General features: G+C 39.3%; 1 protein-coding gene across 1 annotated transcript in view; it reads left to right on the top strand.

Annotated features, from left to right (window-relative positions):
* The window catches only part of LOC150092442 (dopamine receptor 2-like), a 57,920-nt gene extending 41,696 nt beyond the window's left edge, over positions 1 to 16,224 (top strand). Inside the window, exon 2 of the mRNA XM_090415072.1 lies at positions 14,671 to 16,224. Coding sequence (XP_090271198.1) covers positions 14,827 to 16,173 — 1,347 coding nt within the window. The 5' untranslated portion in view covers positions 14,671 to 14,826 and the 3' untranslated portion in view covers positions 16,174 to 16,224. The remainder of the gene's footprint in view (positions 1 to 14,670) is intronic.
* The last annotated feature ends 1,078 nt before the right edge of the window (positions 16,225 to 17,302 follow it).

Below are 17,302 nucleotides of genomic sequence, written 5' to 3' on the forward strand. Positions count from 1 at the left end.
TCCTGTTTGCTAGTGTCTGCAGTCTTCAAATTCTCCATTGAACAGACTACCATTTTCCCAGGTCCAATTTCAAAATGCAATCTCGGGTTGAAAAAACCCAGAGTTTCAGGAGATATTTGCATACAGCATGATTAACTGAGGTAGAAGGATTTGCTCCGAAAACTGGGTTTTTTATTCTGCAAAATAGTAGTAAAAAAATAGTTAATAGACGATAAGATGGCCTTGGAAATCTCAAGCCTCCCTCTGTAGTTCAACCGGTATGGACAAATACGCTTTGGCTGGAAAGACCTTGGGTTGAACAGGACACGAAGTGCCTTTGGAGTTTTAATTGAAGGCGAGCAAAAGCTCATAAGATAATGGAGAAAATGAGTGAGTTGAGTTTTTATTATAATTTATCAGAAGTATTTGATGGTGCTAAAAATATAACTCCTTACAAACAAATATTCGTTCACCTGAGTGTGTCGCAGTCATTACTGTCATACATGGGATGGTTTTCATTTTAATCAACCGCTTTTAGAAACGTCGCTTCTCGCTACCGTTGACAGTTTGTGATGATGTCAAATTGGGTCTGTAACTGTCTGCTTCTCCAGACAATACAAAAAATTCTTCCCTGGATAGTAATATAGAGAATGGAACGCACTTTCAATTCAGCAAAGAGCTCGCAGTATTTGCAAGTGAATAAAAAATATATTCGGGTAAGCCATTGTAAGTTCATTGACTGAAGGGTGACGCCCCTTCAAACAAAACGACCACAATGGTGACAATATTATGGTTCTCCTCTCGGTCAAGAAGCTCATCAACAATTAACAGTCATCCTTCCATCTGCTTGTGCGAATAATTTTAGTGACAGGTCATCGCATTTGAATGACAGACACGCTACACTAGTTGATGGGAATTTCTTTAATGTCAGATGAGATGAATTTTATGTATTATAATATTTATGATTTTAAGTGGTAGAGAAGCATTTTTGTGTGATCCTCATTTGCGTTTTATCAATGAGTTTATAAGAACCAAACTGTTTATAGAAAAGATATTACGGATTTAACTATATGTTTTTGGTACCGATGTTTTCAGGTAACTTTTTTGGAATTCTAGTTCATTAATCTTTAAAATATATTTCAAGAAACATGTCGTTTGTACGAGTTAGCCATAACTGTAAATTTTGATGTTGGAAGAATATTCAAAATGTCTTAATCTCTGTTACTCCCCGATACGCTTTGATAATACCAAATTCTCCCCACACATGATATCTCATTTATAATTAAATTCAAACATATACTTAGCACCATACCTGCTGTACAACACAACACAACACATAACCCATACCCACACACGACTGAATCCAGCCAGCAGCATGCAACATTGACTCAAGCGAAGCGATGAATTTCATAGATCATGAGAACCCAATAAACAGATCAACCAATAGTATTAGGACTTAGAAGGCAATCTGCTATTCATTGAAGACTGCTGCAATGAATTTTGTTTGTGCTTGCTATCCTAAGAAGTACATGATCCCAACAAGGAGTTTCCATATGTTGGAAGGGTTGTGAAGGCTACACGGAGCTAATAAGTCGATATAACGTTGAGTTTTTTTTTTATTCAGAATCTGTTCTCGCTCTTGTACAAAGTATTGAGTGGGATCTATAAATAGCATTATATCACATTCTTCTAAGTGTTTTCTAAGTGTTTCTAAGTTTATTTCCAACTGTTTATCTTCTTGTGCTATTAATTACTTGTTAAAACTTCCGAACAAGGACCATTAATCACTGCAATGAGAATAGTTTTGAATACTAAATGGTAAAGTAAGCCTCTTCACGTAATCTATGTTTAAGTACGTATTAAACACTTAATTTATTGGCTGAAGTTTCTAAGATGAATTATGTCTTCTATGTTATGTTTTTTTTTTTTATTCAGTGATATATTAAGCAGAGGTTACATCTGTCTTAGTCAAGAGCTGTTGACTAAGGAGGGGTGACTCAGATTTTGAAAAGGATTTTGTTACTGAACTCTTTAACTTTTGATTCTTTTTTAACTAAGTGAACTCAAAAATATATATACACCCTCTGTCCAAAAAGAAACCGAACTTTTCGAAAATAGACGAAACTAATGGCGCCACCTGTTGTATCTTTTTGCTGACGAAAGCGGCAACCTTCATTAGTGTTGTGTCAACTGTTTATGACATTTGTTTCATTAGAAGCCGAGTTATAGTGCCAAGAGTGACAGTGTGTTTTGATGCTCAGAAAATGAGTTTCAAGCAGAGCTGCGATTGACTTTTGTGTCAAACTTGGTAAAAGTTTTACCGAAACGCATCAAATGCTTCAAAGCATACGGTGATGAATGCTTATCCAGTACCCAAGCTTAAGAGTGGTTGAAGCGATTTCAAAGTGGTCGTGAGACGCTTGAGGACGACGAAAATTTGGGCCATCCAAAAACTGGACTGAGCGAAGTTAACATCCAAAGAGTGCGTGATTTCATCAAAGAAAAACCGAAATCATCCATGAGATTGATTGAAGATGAATTGGGGATTCCAAAATCAACTGTGCACAACATTTTGACCGAGAGTTTGGGCCTTCGTAAATTGAATTCGCGATTTGTTCCCCACAAGTTGACCGACGACCAAAAAATGTATCGAATTGAACACTGCAAGAATCTCATTAAAACCGCTCGTAAGGACGCAAACTTCTTGAAACGATCGTTACTGGTGACGAAACGTGGTGTTTTGAGTATGAGTCCGAAACAAAGCGCCAGAGTGCTGAGTGGACACCACCACAAGAGGGACATCCGAAAAAAAGTCGCTTGAAGAAGTCAAAAGTAAAGTCAATGCTGATTTGTTTCTACGATTCCAAGGGCATTAACCACAAAGAATTCGTTCCGCCTGGCCAAACGGTCAATGGTGAGTTTTATCTCGAAGTTTTGAAGGGATTGATAGCGAGAATTCATCGCGTACGGCATGAATATCGTGACGAACGACCGTTCGTCAAAACCCACTGTCACCCTTGACACTATAACTCGGCTTCTAATGAAACAAATGTCAAAAACAGTTGACACAACACTAATGAAGGTTATCACTTTTTACAACGAAAAGTTACAACAGGTGGCGCCACTAGTTTCTTCTATTTTCGAAAAGTTCGGTTTCTTTTTGGACAGAAGGTGTAACTTTGTTTTGTGCACCAAATGTTTAATAATGATAAGTTTGGATATGTTAATTTCATGTTTATTGTTTGTGTTATTTAGTATTCATTTTTTTATTGGAGGAAGAGCTTAAAATTCGGATTTATGGCCTTACTGGGAAACTTACAGACTAGCTATATGATACTGTGACTTTACAGCCGAACACAAATTACTGTTTATCAGTTTAGTTCATTTAGCTCCTTTTCACTGTTGAAATATCTTTGAAATTCTCTTCAAGATGTACTACTTTATTCAAATAATATTTTTAACAAGAAGTTATCGAAATATTAAATTTTACTCCCTCTTGCTGAGTCCAAACACCTTCACGCGAGTTGACAAAATTTATAAAATTATTATCATTGAGAGGATTCAAATTTCGCTGCATGGTTACCACTGTAAGTAGCAGTACGATAACAAAAAAGTGTTCTTGCCACGATGAACCATCTCTCTTGAGTGTAAGAAGACTTGCTTGTTTTGTTTAAGAACAGATTCTCAGGATGCTGATCCTAATATCCTGATTTTTGTGTGGGGGAAGGACATGAAATATTGCCAGATTGGTTGGTCGAATGATTAGCGTGTCCGCTCTCCATCCAAGAGGCTGTGGATTCGAAATCTCGCCATGGGCATAACTGTTTCTGAGTGTCCTAGTGTGGAAAGGGTATCTGCGACCCTAGGCTTTTTTCTATCAGACTTCGCTTCCAAAACTCTATGGGGTAGTGAGTCTAGGTCCAGCGACATCAAATGCCTATCTAACAAGGATTATTGTAGGTCAAATCTTTTTTTTTTTTTTTTTTTTTCAAATTAAGTGAATATTGAATCCAAGATTATTTCAAAGCCGAATAGAGAAACTATAAAGTTTTGGCAGATCCAAGCGTAAGCAAACCTTTCATGACTGTGGAAACTCGTAGTAAAGGTAGAGTAAACTCTGATCACTATCCTTAGTATTTTCCATTATGTAAAACACATATCCTAGCGGACATGTATGATGTTATACATTATGGGGGAGGTCACTACCCTGACCGGTTTCGACCTTTGTTAAGGTCTTGTCAGTGGGAGTCAGACCCGTATGACTCTGGGTCTGGCTCCCACTGACATGTGGGTCTGGGTCTGGCATCTGGGACATCTGAGTCTGTCATCTGAGACATCTGAGTCTGTCATCTGGGACATCTGAGTCTGGGTCCGGCATCTTAGACATCTGGGTCTGGCTCTCAATCACATGTGAGTCTGGGTCTGGCATCTGGGACATCTGGGTCTGGCTCCCACTGACATGTAGGTCTGGGTCCGGTATCTGGGACATCTTGGTCTGGGCCCAGCATCTGGGACATCTGGGTCTGGCTCCCACTGACATCTGGGTCTGGGTCTGGCATCTTAGACATCTGGATCTGGCTCCCACTGACATGTGGGTCTGGGTCTGGCATCTGGGACATCTGAGTCTGGGTCCGGCATCTTAGACATCTGGGTCTGGCTCTCAATCACATGTGAGTCTGGGTCTGGCATCTGGGACATCTGGGTCTGGCTCCCACTGACATGTAGGTCTGGGTCCGGTATCTGGGACATCTTGGTCTGGGCCCAGCATCTGGGACATCTGGGTCTGGCTCCCACTGACATGTGGGTCTGGGTCTGGCATCTTAGACATCTGGATCTGGCTCCCACTGACATGTGGGTCTGGGTCTGGCATCTGGGACATCTAAGTCTGGCTCCCACTGACATGTGGGTCTGGGTCTGGCATCTGGGACATCTAAGTCTGGCTCCCATTGACATGTGGGTCTGGGTCTGGCATCTGGGACATCTGAGTCTGGCTCCCACGGACATGTGGGTCTGGGTCTTGGATCTTAGACATTTGGGTCTGGCTCCCACTGACGAGACTTCAACAAAGGTCGAAACCTTCCCCAAAATGTATAACATCATACATGTCCGCTAGGAGATGTGTTTAACATTATGGGAAATACTAAGGATAGTGATCAGATCTTATTCCACCTTTACTACGACTTGCCTCAGTCATGAAGGTTTGCTTACGTTTGGATCCGCCAAAACTTTTATAGTTTCTCTATTCGGCATAAAACTCTTGTAGTTTCTCTATTCGGCTTTGAAATAATCTTGGATTCAATATTCACTTAATTTGAATAATTTTGCATCGTCGAACTGATACACGCTAAGAACCAATTCTATAAACACTTTACAGGCATTTCGAAACGGCAGTTTTTCCTGAAATATTGTTTTAATGGCGTACAATTCAAAGATGGTTTCGCGGATTATACAGAGAATCTAAACAATTGTGATTTTCCCTTTGCATTTGGGAGCCACTGAGAAAATCGATTACCCTAGTACTATCGCTCTGTCTCCACACGAAATTACACTTCTTTACTTCAGTCCCAATGCCAACATTTACAATAAACAATCTCTTTTTAAACTATTATCTTCGATTGAAAGGTTTACGTTGTATCACTTGGCTCACAACGTATAATTTCGTGAGGATATTTTCTTGTTTTCATCCTCTCTTTTTGGCTGTTGTCAGAGTTTTTAGGTACACATGGTGCGTTGGGAAATACTTCGTTATAATATTAATTGCCTTTTCTTATTTGACGAATACGAGCGAAGGCTTCTCCTCTGTGTGTGTGAGAAAGGCTGTTTTTCTTTTTTTTCACTGTTAGCAGCGCCCAGCGAGGAAATGCTGTTCTATCAAATCCCACATTTATTTACGAGGGCGCTAGAGTAGTAAACATGTTATGAATTCACGCTTTTTTTTTATTAAACAGCGACAAAGTACTATGAAAAATATGGATTAAACTGTGGTGAGAGTTTATCAACTTCCAGACAATGTTTCGTGAAGTTTTTGCTGCTTCTCTTGTAGACGTCAACAGATGCTCTGAAGAGAAGCAATAAAAACACTTGGGAGGGAGTCTTCTTTTTATTTATTTATTGTATTCAATGTAAAGGTGGATTTTTAGAATATATTTTCAAACTTTGAGGCAAGGATTTGTCACGTGACTGCAAAACTAGCGAATGAACAAGACTCAATTTTAGGGGAATTGGCAAAGCAAGAGATGAAGGAATAAAAATTGCTTAAGAATCAAACAACTAAGTAATTAAGTTTCCTTCACGTTACATTATTAACATCGCGCTATTCTGACTTTCAATTTAAATCGATGCACAAAAGGAAGATACTTAAAGTACCTTAATAAGTGTAGGAGTTCGTGAGAATACCTCAATACGAACATCAGAACAAACAAGGAGTTTAATTAACGCGAATGAAAAGAAACAGATCCGTTTGTGTGTATCATGCACAATCTATCTTTCACATCGAAGTGTTCTTTTTAATTCTGTCACCTTTAAACTAAAAGAATAAAATTGTTTCACAAAGCACTTCACACTAAGAAACAATGGAAACTCCATCTACTGTCGATAATGATTATCGAACATTAATTGTGAAGTGCAGGATGAGCAAATGCAAAGAGTAAAAGGAACAGGAAAGTCAACATGGAACATAACGTAATTTATTAAACCACCAATTGCGAACGAGACAGTACGATTATGTTTGCAAATTATTTCGATAATAATCAAGATTGCTGATATCGAAAACTTTTTTCAAATTTCAAAGCTTCGGAGTCATTATTGTTCATTGAAATCAAATACGAAATCCAAAGGTGATAAGTGGAAAAACTGATATAGAAGGTGGCCATGAAATAACTTTCCCTCTTTGGAGGCATCTGTAGCTAAAATCAATAAACGGAAGAAGACCAAATTTTATATTGAGACTTTTGGAGATGATTTCCACGAAAAAAAATTTAGTACCAAAAGTCGCCGATAGGGGAAATTTTGGTGCTGACGGAGCCCAAAGCAGTCAAATATTTGCAGTAAATGCAGGTAAAAAGGATTATGCAAATTTTACTGCGCGTACGTGACAGCAGCGCCACCAATTCCACGTAAAAAGGGATTGGAAACGTTCAGGCAGTTATTCGAATGACTGTCGGGTTAACAGTCAATTCTTTCCGATGGCATGGCCGCCTCGATCAATCCCCGCACATCACTCCATGTGAATTTTGGCTGTGGGGATATTTGAAATCCTTTGTGTATGTTGGTGGCGTTCTGAACTTGTCTTGTGCTGATCTTTCTTGTTGTACACAAGAAAGGTCAGCACATTGAAAATCCGCCAGCGCCAAAATTTCCCCTATCGGCGACGTTTGGTACTAAATCTTTTTTTCGCGGAAATCATCTCCCCATGCCTTCGAAAGTCTCCATATAAAATTTGGTCTCATTCCGTTTATTGATTTTAGCTACAGATGCCTCCAAAGAGGGAAAGTTATTTTATAGACACCCTGTATTAATATACTACTGACATCTCTTAATCAACCTGAGTCTGCCTTACAATCTTAAATCAGCTTGAATTATCTTTTCCGTATTACTGATGACATCCAATTGTAATCTAATCAGAAACTGCAATTCTTTAGCTGCAAGTCTTTATGTATACTTCATCGAAATAATTTGGCCAGATGGTTCGGTATCACGCAAATAACGAACTAAAATGGAAAAAAACATTTCAGAGAGAAGTGAGTGCGTTTTTGTCACAGCCATTACATCAATCAATCATCGGATTCATCCAAGAGATGCCCTCAGCACTGAGAATAGAAACAACTGCTGGTACAAGCGAAGATTGTTCTGTTTGCTACAGTGGTACCCTCCCAGTTTAAAAACCTGGAAGGATGGAAAACTGGGCGTATTGAATTGGTATTAACATACAAATATAATTGGAAATTTATTGGAATGCAGTATTGGGGTGTTTTATCGTGCGATAATTTTAAAGTGTAAAGATAAGCTTTTTATTTGTTTCAAAGTTGAATCCCTTTTTATTTAACTTGTTGGTCACTAAACATAATAATATGGAAGGTGAGCATAGGATGCTTCAAAACCGTACTTGATTAAAAAAAGTAGAGTCCTGTTAATGTATGTATTTCGGTTCTTTAGAAAAAAAAAGTGTCCCAGTAATCCATCGAAATATTCTTAAGGATCATGATTGGATCCTTAGGAAGTATATCATCTCCTTTGAATACATCAACAACGCGAGTTAGGAGGTATCATACAGAGGTGACAGGTTCTTCCCTTCCATAAAACAGACTAACCTACCAAAAGAAAACACGCACGCAATTGACGAGTTACATTCGCTTCATTGTCTTAGTTTTAACTGATCTGAGCAATCCACCAGCTAACGTAAGAATGAGATGCTTCTAGTTTTCTGTAAGAACCCACTCCGTATACAAGGGTAGTCTGGAACATTCTCGGGATAACAATGAAAAAATGAATTTATAATTTCAAAATTATTTTTATTTATCAACATAATCTCCTTTAAGACTAATACATTTATTCCAGCGATGCTCCAGCACCATTATCCCATCCCTGTAGTTCTCAGTAAGATCTGCCAAATACCCCTCTACAGCTGCAATCACCTCTTGATTCGAAGAAAAGTCTGGTTAAAACATCGGAATAACATTCCCCAGTTATTGTTTTACCCTTTTCAAGATAATTAATAAACAAAATGCTTTAGCATCCCAAAACACCGATGTCATGACCTTTCCTGCTGATGGAACCGACTTTGTCTTTTTTGGCACTGGACAACCCGCTTCTGTGACTGTTTTGACTGCTGTTTGGATTCTGGTGTGTAATGCAAGTCTCATCCATAGTAAAAAATCAGTTTTATTCTTGTTAAAACGCTCCAAGCACTGTTCAGAGATTTTCATGCGAGTGCGTTTTTTGATTTGCTGTGAGCAAGTGCGACCTTGCGCAAAGCTTTTTCATTTGCAATTCTTCGTGCAAAATATCCTACACGTTCTTTTGAAATGCCTATAGTCTCAGCAATTTCACGCACTTTGACTCGCCGGTCATCCAACACCATATCGTGCACTTGATCAATGATTTCTGGTGTTACACTTTTTGGAAGTCTTTCAAGTGGATCATCTTCAAGGCTGGTACGGCTACGTTTATACTCGGCAGTCCATTTCTTAATTGTTGAAAACGAAGGAGAAGAGAGCCTATAACCTTTTATGAACTTTGAATGAATTTCGTTTGGTGTTAACAGCACGATTCTTCATTTTATCCATTTCAAGGGATACATACAGACAACACTTTTGCTTCAGACATCTGTATAAAACAAACTACTTGATAGAATGACCTGCAATTTCACATAGATGCTTATGACAGATGTACCAACGTAGAAAAAAAAAATCTTCTCGATAGTGTTGCCATCTATGGTGGAAGTCGAGAAGGTAAGTTGGCAACTTAAACAGGTAAGTTGCCAAACCACAACTGACAGAATAGGGTTGCTTAATTCTTTTTCTCGTAGTTTCCTTTGGCTGTATATTGCGTGTGTTCTGTTGCCTTGATTGCGGGATGAAAAAATCGAGTTTCCTGTAGAAAAAACTAAGCCACCTCCATATGTGACTGGCTAACTAACCTTTAGTTGAAAAATGCTAATAATTTTTCGCGTCCTAGATCGGATTCGCTCTGAGATCTTTTCAATCAAAGGACTTCGTTGAAATCGATCGAACTATGGAAACTCACTGCCAATGATTAATTCAGAAAAATCGAAACCTTTTAGTCAAAGTAACTATGATTAAAATATCAATTGGAAGCACCTGGACTAATTTTTTTATCATAGATTTTCACCTTTCGCAAAATCTCACAGATCACCAAACAGGAAAGCCCTCTCTATAGCTGTCTGTGCTTTCACTTTACATTTGTTGAAGTCCACTCGCATAATGTAGATAGATGTCTAAAATATTATGACTGTTGGTATTAGGAGCTCACCCTGTATTGAGTTATCTCTCATAGCGTCCTGACTTGTTACCATTTATCAAAGATGTGCTCCGCTGGCTCACACTTATCCCCTCGACAACTCGGAATTAATCTCACTTAACAGGAAGTTAGTTTACATTTAATAGCAACAAATAGCTGTATATGCGAGTCATTTTAGTTGATACAACTCTTCTCTCATTTATCCAAACTACTTGTGTTGTTTCAGCTAAGGTAATGGATAAGTTTGATTACACGTTAGAACTCTGTTACAAGCTAAAGAGACATTTTAATAGCAACACTGTATCAATAAAAGGATGTTAATTCTCTCACTCAGCTAAATACGTTTAAACGTGTGTGTGTGTGTGTGTGTGTGTGTGTGTGTGAGAGAGAGAGAGAGAGAGAGAGAGAGAGAGAGAGAGAGAAAGGATATGTATACACAAGTACTTGTTCTTAGTACTAGTTTATGCAGAAGCCCCTTTTATTTGCCGCCAAATTTTGGCAGATCTCGCTGGCAATGGAAAGTTGACTATGCATCCTAAATGACAATAAAACAGCTTGGATTTGAAAAAATAATAAAAAAGCGTATATTCGTTTAACGCGATTTCGCTTAGCGCGAAATCGCGTTAAGCGAATACAATTAACAATAGGAATAATTATAATTCATCCATCAGTTAGCGTAAATTTCAAAAAAAAAATATAAAGCTATATTAGAGGATAAAATCATAGTTAATAAAAATCGATTGCTTAATCTTTTTTATTTAATGTGTGTAAATATTTGGTTTGAGCTATTTTTTTTTCAAAAAAATGAAGTATTTGCAGTTCTTCAGGAAACTTAACTGCAGAATCTTTATCAGCACTAGCAGGTTCCCAAGTTATTCTTACATTATGCACTCCAGTTCAATTTTTAAACCAGTCAAACCATCCTAAACTCGCAGTAAATCTTTTACATTCCTCTTGAAATTTAGTCGTTTTGAGTCTTTGAGTCAACTGCTGAGTGTTGCTGGCCACCGCCATTGCCCACGGGCTGCTACATTGAAAAGTGACGCCACCCGCTGCAGATTGGTGAGAAAAAAAATTTCGTAAAGTAAAAATGTCTCATAAAGTAAAAAATCGCGTTAACTGATTAATCACTCGCTTAAAGCGGGAAATAGTATTATTTCACTCATTCCCTCACTGATTATCGCGCATATCAATTTCGCGTTAAGCGAGGTTTTCCGGTATATATATATTCGGAACTGTAACTGGACAGATTTTGCCGAAATTTGATACTTAAGAATCGTTACAAAAATTTGTCGAGTCATTCAAATTTTGGCTTTTATCGAACCATTTTCAGGGGCGCAAAGGGACACAGCATTGTAACTCCCAGTTTTCTAGAATAGTTGTGTGAAAATTTCACGAGGTGTTTGTTATCCTCAGTTTTTATTTTTGACTTATTTTCTGATGTGTCTTTGATTCGGTCAAAGCCTACATGGGAACGTACAATCAGTTGTCATAGCAACCGGCACATTTCTTACCAAATGCATTTATTCGAATGTTCAGCATCTGGCTGATGATTACAGCCAGAGTTTTTATTTTTCAGTCTCCTGTATTTTGCTCTTTCTTTTTATTCTTTCAACGTTTGATGTAGTAACCCTATATTGTTTTGTGATGTGTGTATTTAAAGCTATCCTTTTATATGTCGTTATTTGTGTGGAACTAAGCGTGTTTTTCATTTAGCGCGAATAGCGCCTTTAATTCAGCAATCTCTCCCATTATTCGCTCATACTTTGCCCATTTCAATCTGATGGAAAAATAATGGCTACCGGGTTTTGGTAACGACGCACGAACATGGAGAATTACATTAGATAAAATTCAGAGGAAAGACAACTTTACAAAGATATTCTTGCAGTTTTATGTTTTTGTTGAAGTGGTATCGTACAAATTCTTCTTAAGCATTCCAGATAAAACTTCTTAATGTCAAGATCCGTTTTCTGGGATATAGATTAAAACTTCCTTCATAAAAGTTTGTTTCCATCTGTACTTTTACATCGCTGCTCGTGTGGCTACTTAAAAAAAATCGGATGAGTCCCGCTGGATGAAAGCACTTGAATTTTTTCCTATCTATAATCAGAATGTATGCTGGCAAGTGGACAATTAAGCCTAAATGCCATTCTATTTCCTTTTTTTTCCCTGCCATAAGAATGAGAGAGTCTCGTCAAGTATGTAGCTGACACTTGTCTCAAGTATTTGCTAAAACAAAGAGAGGAGTAGCACTTTCTGCACTGATCCACATTAAGGAGTTTGCTACACTATAACAACAACGTACACGATGGAGGATAACAAGCTATAGACACTATGAATTTCGTCATACTTACGTCAAGTGTTACGTCATCAACGAACAGAGAATGGAGACCAAATGATGGGATGTTATGCATTTCATTTTTAATAAACCTGGAGTTAGCTTGATAAAGCATCAAGTCAAGGTTTTAAAGATATACACCCTCTGTCCAAAAAGAAACCGAACTTTCAGAAAATAGAAGAAACTAGTGGCGCCACCTGTTGTATCTTTTTGTTGTCGAAAGCGGCAACCTTCATTAGTGTGGTGTCAATTGTTTATGACATTTGTTTCATTAAAAGTCGATTTATAGTGCCAAGGGTGACAGTGTTTTGACGAACGGTCGGAAAATGAGTTTCGATCGGAGAACTGCGATGGACTTTTGTGTTCATCTTGGTAAAAGTTTTACCTAAACGCATCAAATACTTCAAAAAAGCACACGGTGATGAATGCGTATCCCGTACTCAAGTTTACGAGGGGTTTAAGCGATTTCAAAGTGGTCGTGAGACGCTTGAGGACGACGAAAAGCCGGACCCTCCAAGAACTGGACTCAGCGAAGTTAACATCCAAAAAGTGCGTGCTTTCATCACAGAAAACTTGAAATCATCCATGAGATTGATTGAAGATGAACTGGGGATTCCGAAATCAACTGCGCACTCGTTTTGACCAAGAGTTTGGGCCTTCGTCAATTGAATTCGCGATTTGTTCCCCACAAATTGACCGACGACCAAAAAATGTATCGAATTGAACACTGCAAGGACCTCATTAAAACTGCTCGTAAGGACTCAAACTTCCTTGAAACGATCGTTACTGGTGACGAAACGTGGTATTTTGAGTATGAGCCCGAAACAAAGCGCCAGAGTGCTGAGTGGAGACCACCAGAAGAGGGGCATCCGAAAAAAAGTCGCTTGGAGAAGTCAAAAGTAAAGACAATGCTGATTTGTTTCTACGATTCCAAGGGCATTATCCACAAAGAATTCGTTCCGCCTGGCCAAACGGTCAATGGTGAGTTTTATCTCGAAGTTTTGAAGCGATTGATAGCGAGAATTGGTCGCATACTGCATGAATATCGTGACGACCGACCGTTCGTCAAAACACACTGTCATTCTTGGCACTATAACTCGGCTTCTAATGAAACAAATATCATAAACAGTTGACACAACACTAATGAAGGTTGCCGCTTTCGACAACAAAAAGATACAGCAGGTGGCGCCACTAGTTTCTTCTATTTTCAAAAAGTTCCGTTTTTTTGTGGACAGAGGATATAAATCTTCACTTTTTTACATTTTTTTTTTAAAATTTTGTTCCTCCGTAACCAAGGCCTTCCCTTGTCTAACTCCCTTGCGTCAGCGTTCAAAATGACAGTGAAAAATCTCTCACTTCCTACACCAAGATAACTAATCACCATTAATATTCGAATTTTTTCCCCATTGAATAAACATATTCATACTTCATAAATGAATTCATTTTTCACCCACAGAGAAAAAGATAAAACGCCAAAAAAAAATCGTATTTATTCATTAAATGAATTAAAATATCACAAAATGTTCTTTTGTACACGATAAGAGTACGTTGCAGCAATACAAGTTTAGTTAATGTGTTAAGATAACAGCCAGACCTTCGTGATTTATTTCAACTCAGTAAATCAATGATTTACTATTTTTATAAAAATCAGCTGCTCTGCAGTGGATTTGTATTTTTAGAAGCAGTGAAATCTTAAGTCCATTTCGTGCAGCTTGTTTCGTGTTATATATATATATTACCGTCCTCTAAGAGGACCAAACTAGTAGTGTTAATTAACTGAACATTAATAGTTAGTTTTGTCACAGTATCCTCAGCGTCATTAAACACAATCCACCTTTAACCACCGACTAAGTTTGCAACGCAGCGATAGCGAGCAGCACAAGTTAACTCCCTTCTGTATACATTTAGTAAATATTGAAAGATTCGCGTTGAACTGAAAAATGCTGGCGCTAGTTAGATTAGGATTTAACAAACAAGTTTTGTTCCAAAGGGCGAATGTAGTTTTAAATACAAACGCAGTTTCTCTCTTAAATAACTGAATTGTAGAATACAAGCGAAGTATTCTATCTTTAAATGCCATGGATTTTATTTCTATTTTTGTGATATTTCTAGATTCTACTGTTGATTTATGTTATCGACAGATCACTCTGCTAAGCCTCTCTACTCATATGAATCTGACAGAGTGTTAGTGAGACCGTGTGGTTGCGAAAACTAAATTGTACATGGTGCAGTGCGTGCTGTATAGCAACCCGAATTCCACCGAGAGAATGAGCTCAATATTAGGCTATTCTCACGTGCTATTAGCAGTTATTGACTGATGTTAGAGATCGCAGCGAACATTGGCAATGTTACTGAATGTGAATTTCTCTTTCTAGGGTTCCATGGCGCCCAAGACTTAACGGAGGAAGACTACTTGGTGATCCTAGCACAGATCACCTTAACGACTCGCAGATGTCAGACTCTTCACGTTGCTGGCGGGTGTTCGTGTGTTGCAACCGGCATGGTCGGTGCGACAATTCCAATCCTCCACTATGAGTAGCTCACCGCTAGCACTGGAGCTCAGATTTCGTCCTCTCCAACCTCCTGTGAACCACACAAACTGGGCGTCTTCCTCCCCTGCAGAGCATTGCAACACTACCACTACCCTGGTCACCACTCCTCACACTCCAGCCCTGCAGGTGCCTTTCAACGATACTCCTTGGTCTCCTGCCGACTACCAACTGGAATATTCTGCACTAGCCGTGATCCTTGCACTGTTTTGCGTCATCACCGTGTGCGGCAATGTTCTAGTCATTATCGCAGTGTGCCGCGAGCAGTATCTGCACACAGTCACCAGCTATTTCATCACATCTCTGGCTACCGCGGATCTCCTTGTAGGGGCGGTTGTGATGCCTTTCAGTGCCGTCCACGAGGTCATGGATAAGTACTGGGCGTTCGGTCAGGACTGGTGCGACACTTGGCATTCTTTGGACGTCTTAGCCAGCACCGCGTCCATTTTGAACTTGTGCGTCATCTCACTCGACCGCTACTGGGCAGTCACCGACCCCATATCGTATCCCAGTCGGATGTCTCCTTCCAGAGCCGGCATGCTCATCGCTCTCGTCTGGGTGTGTTCCGCTTTGATTTCTTTCCCGGCGATCACCTGGTGGAGGGCCGCGTCTCTGACCCCGCCGCCTCCGTATCAGTGTCTGTTCACCGACGACGTGGGTTATCTGATCTTCAGCTCCGCGGTCTCTTTCTACGGACCGCTGACTGTCATGGTGTTCACTTATTATCGCATCTACCGAGCTGCCGTAGAACAAACGCGGAGCCTGCGTCTGGGAAGCAAGCAGGTGATGATGGACGACGGCGAACCGTGCACTAGTGTCACGTTAAGGATGCATCGCGGGGGGATGTTCCACACCGAAGGATGTCGGACAGTGTATAGAGCCACCGCCAGATTCTCACCCGAGTGTCAAGTTAAATCTCCGAACAAAAACGGGAAGCACTTTTCGCTGAGTCGCAAACTGACTAAGTTGGCCAAAGAACGGAAGGCTGCCAAGACTCTGGGGATAGTGATGGGGGTGTTTATTCTGTGCTGGTTACCGTTCTTTGTCACGAACATTCTCATGGGGGTGTGCGGGGAAGTGTGCATCATGAAGCCAGACTTGGTGTTCTCCGTAGTGACTTGGCTCGGGTGGTTGAACTCGGGCATGAACCCTTTCATCTACGCCTGTTGGAGTCGTGACTTTCGTCGAGCGTTCACCAAACTCCTTTGCTGTTGTTGTCCAAGTCTAAGAAGAAGACCAAGATACTGCACGTGTCTTTCGAGGACCATGCGCGAAGACATCGGATTGTCCAGCGTCAAAGGTTCCACCAATGAAGAAGTGAGTCTTTGAGGGGCGTCGAAAGCAACAAGCGAGTCTCCTCTGACCCAGGATGTGATCACCTCAGTTATTTCTGTTGCCCAGAGGAATAATTTATTTTTTCTGTTTGTACAACTCTGATTTTAATGGACATTTGTATGCTAGGTTCTTTTCACAATTGTAGACATTACTTCCAGTTACGTATAAAGCTTTTAGATCCTCAAGCGATCCAAATTGCTTGTCATGTTTATAACTACGAAGTAGGTGACGTCATTCATCTGGACCACGATTCTTAAATTCACGAACAACACTGATGCTGTGGATAAAAACAAAATAGCAGGTAGCTCCACAACTTCTTACGTTTCTGCATCGATGAGTAAGTCATCTACTTCCTTGTTAAAAACACCTAAGGGATAAAAATAAGAAAGTCCTTCATGTACCTCACAAAAACGTTGTTTCTTTTTTCCCCCTATCAGACTATTTTCCTTTATAAGTGCATGATCGCTTGAATTCAGTTTAAAAATATCACCACGTTCTTAATCTCCTTCGCCTTCATTAACTTGACCCCATAAGTCATCTACGAAATCTGGCAAAGCCAGCAAAGCCATATTTTAACGGCAAGTACTCCTTCCTTCATCTTCCCAATTGTTTACACCTATAACTCCAAACCGCAGGGAATAAATGATCTTTCTTTGCCATCTGGAATGTGTTTACCAACATTAAACAACAAAAAAAGTTTTATGTACGTAAAGGATATGGTTAAGCAAATCAATACCCATAAAGAACACAGAAACAACCTATTTGGTTCTTTATTTACAAGGAAATTTAATATTTCTCTGTAAATATCCCCTTCTTATCAGCTAAATAGAAATTTGTGATTATAATAACTTTGTTGTTAGACGCATAAAATACATTCTGGAAATATTTGACATCGATTCTTGCAGATAGAGTCGCCATCTAGTGGCCACGCGTACTCATATTGCTTAGAAGGAACTTACAGTATAACATCAAAAATGAACCATTGCTATGCGTAATTAACTACCTAAATAACTCGTGACTGATAGCAAAAGTGAAGGACATGAATCTTTACCAGATGTTAGTTTTTAAACAGAAGTGGGTGATGTGTGAAGGGCAGGAAGATAGATAATGACGTAATGCTGAA

The sequence above is a fragment of the Typopeltis vanoorti genome, chromosome 26 (genome assembly GCF_054136105.1).
Source record: "Typopeltis vanoorti isolate ZY-2024b chromosome 26, IOZ_Tvanoo_1.0, whole genome shotgun sequence".
Taxonomy (NCBI): Eukaryota; Metazoa; Arthropoda; class Arachnida; order Uropygi; family Thelyphonidae; genus Typopeltis; species Typopeltis vanoorti.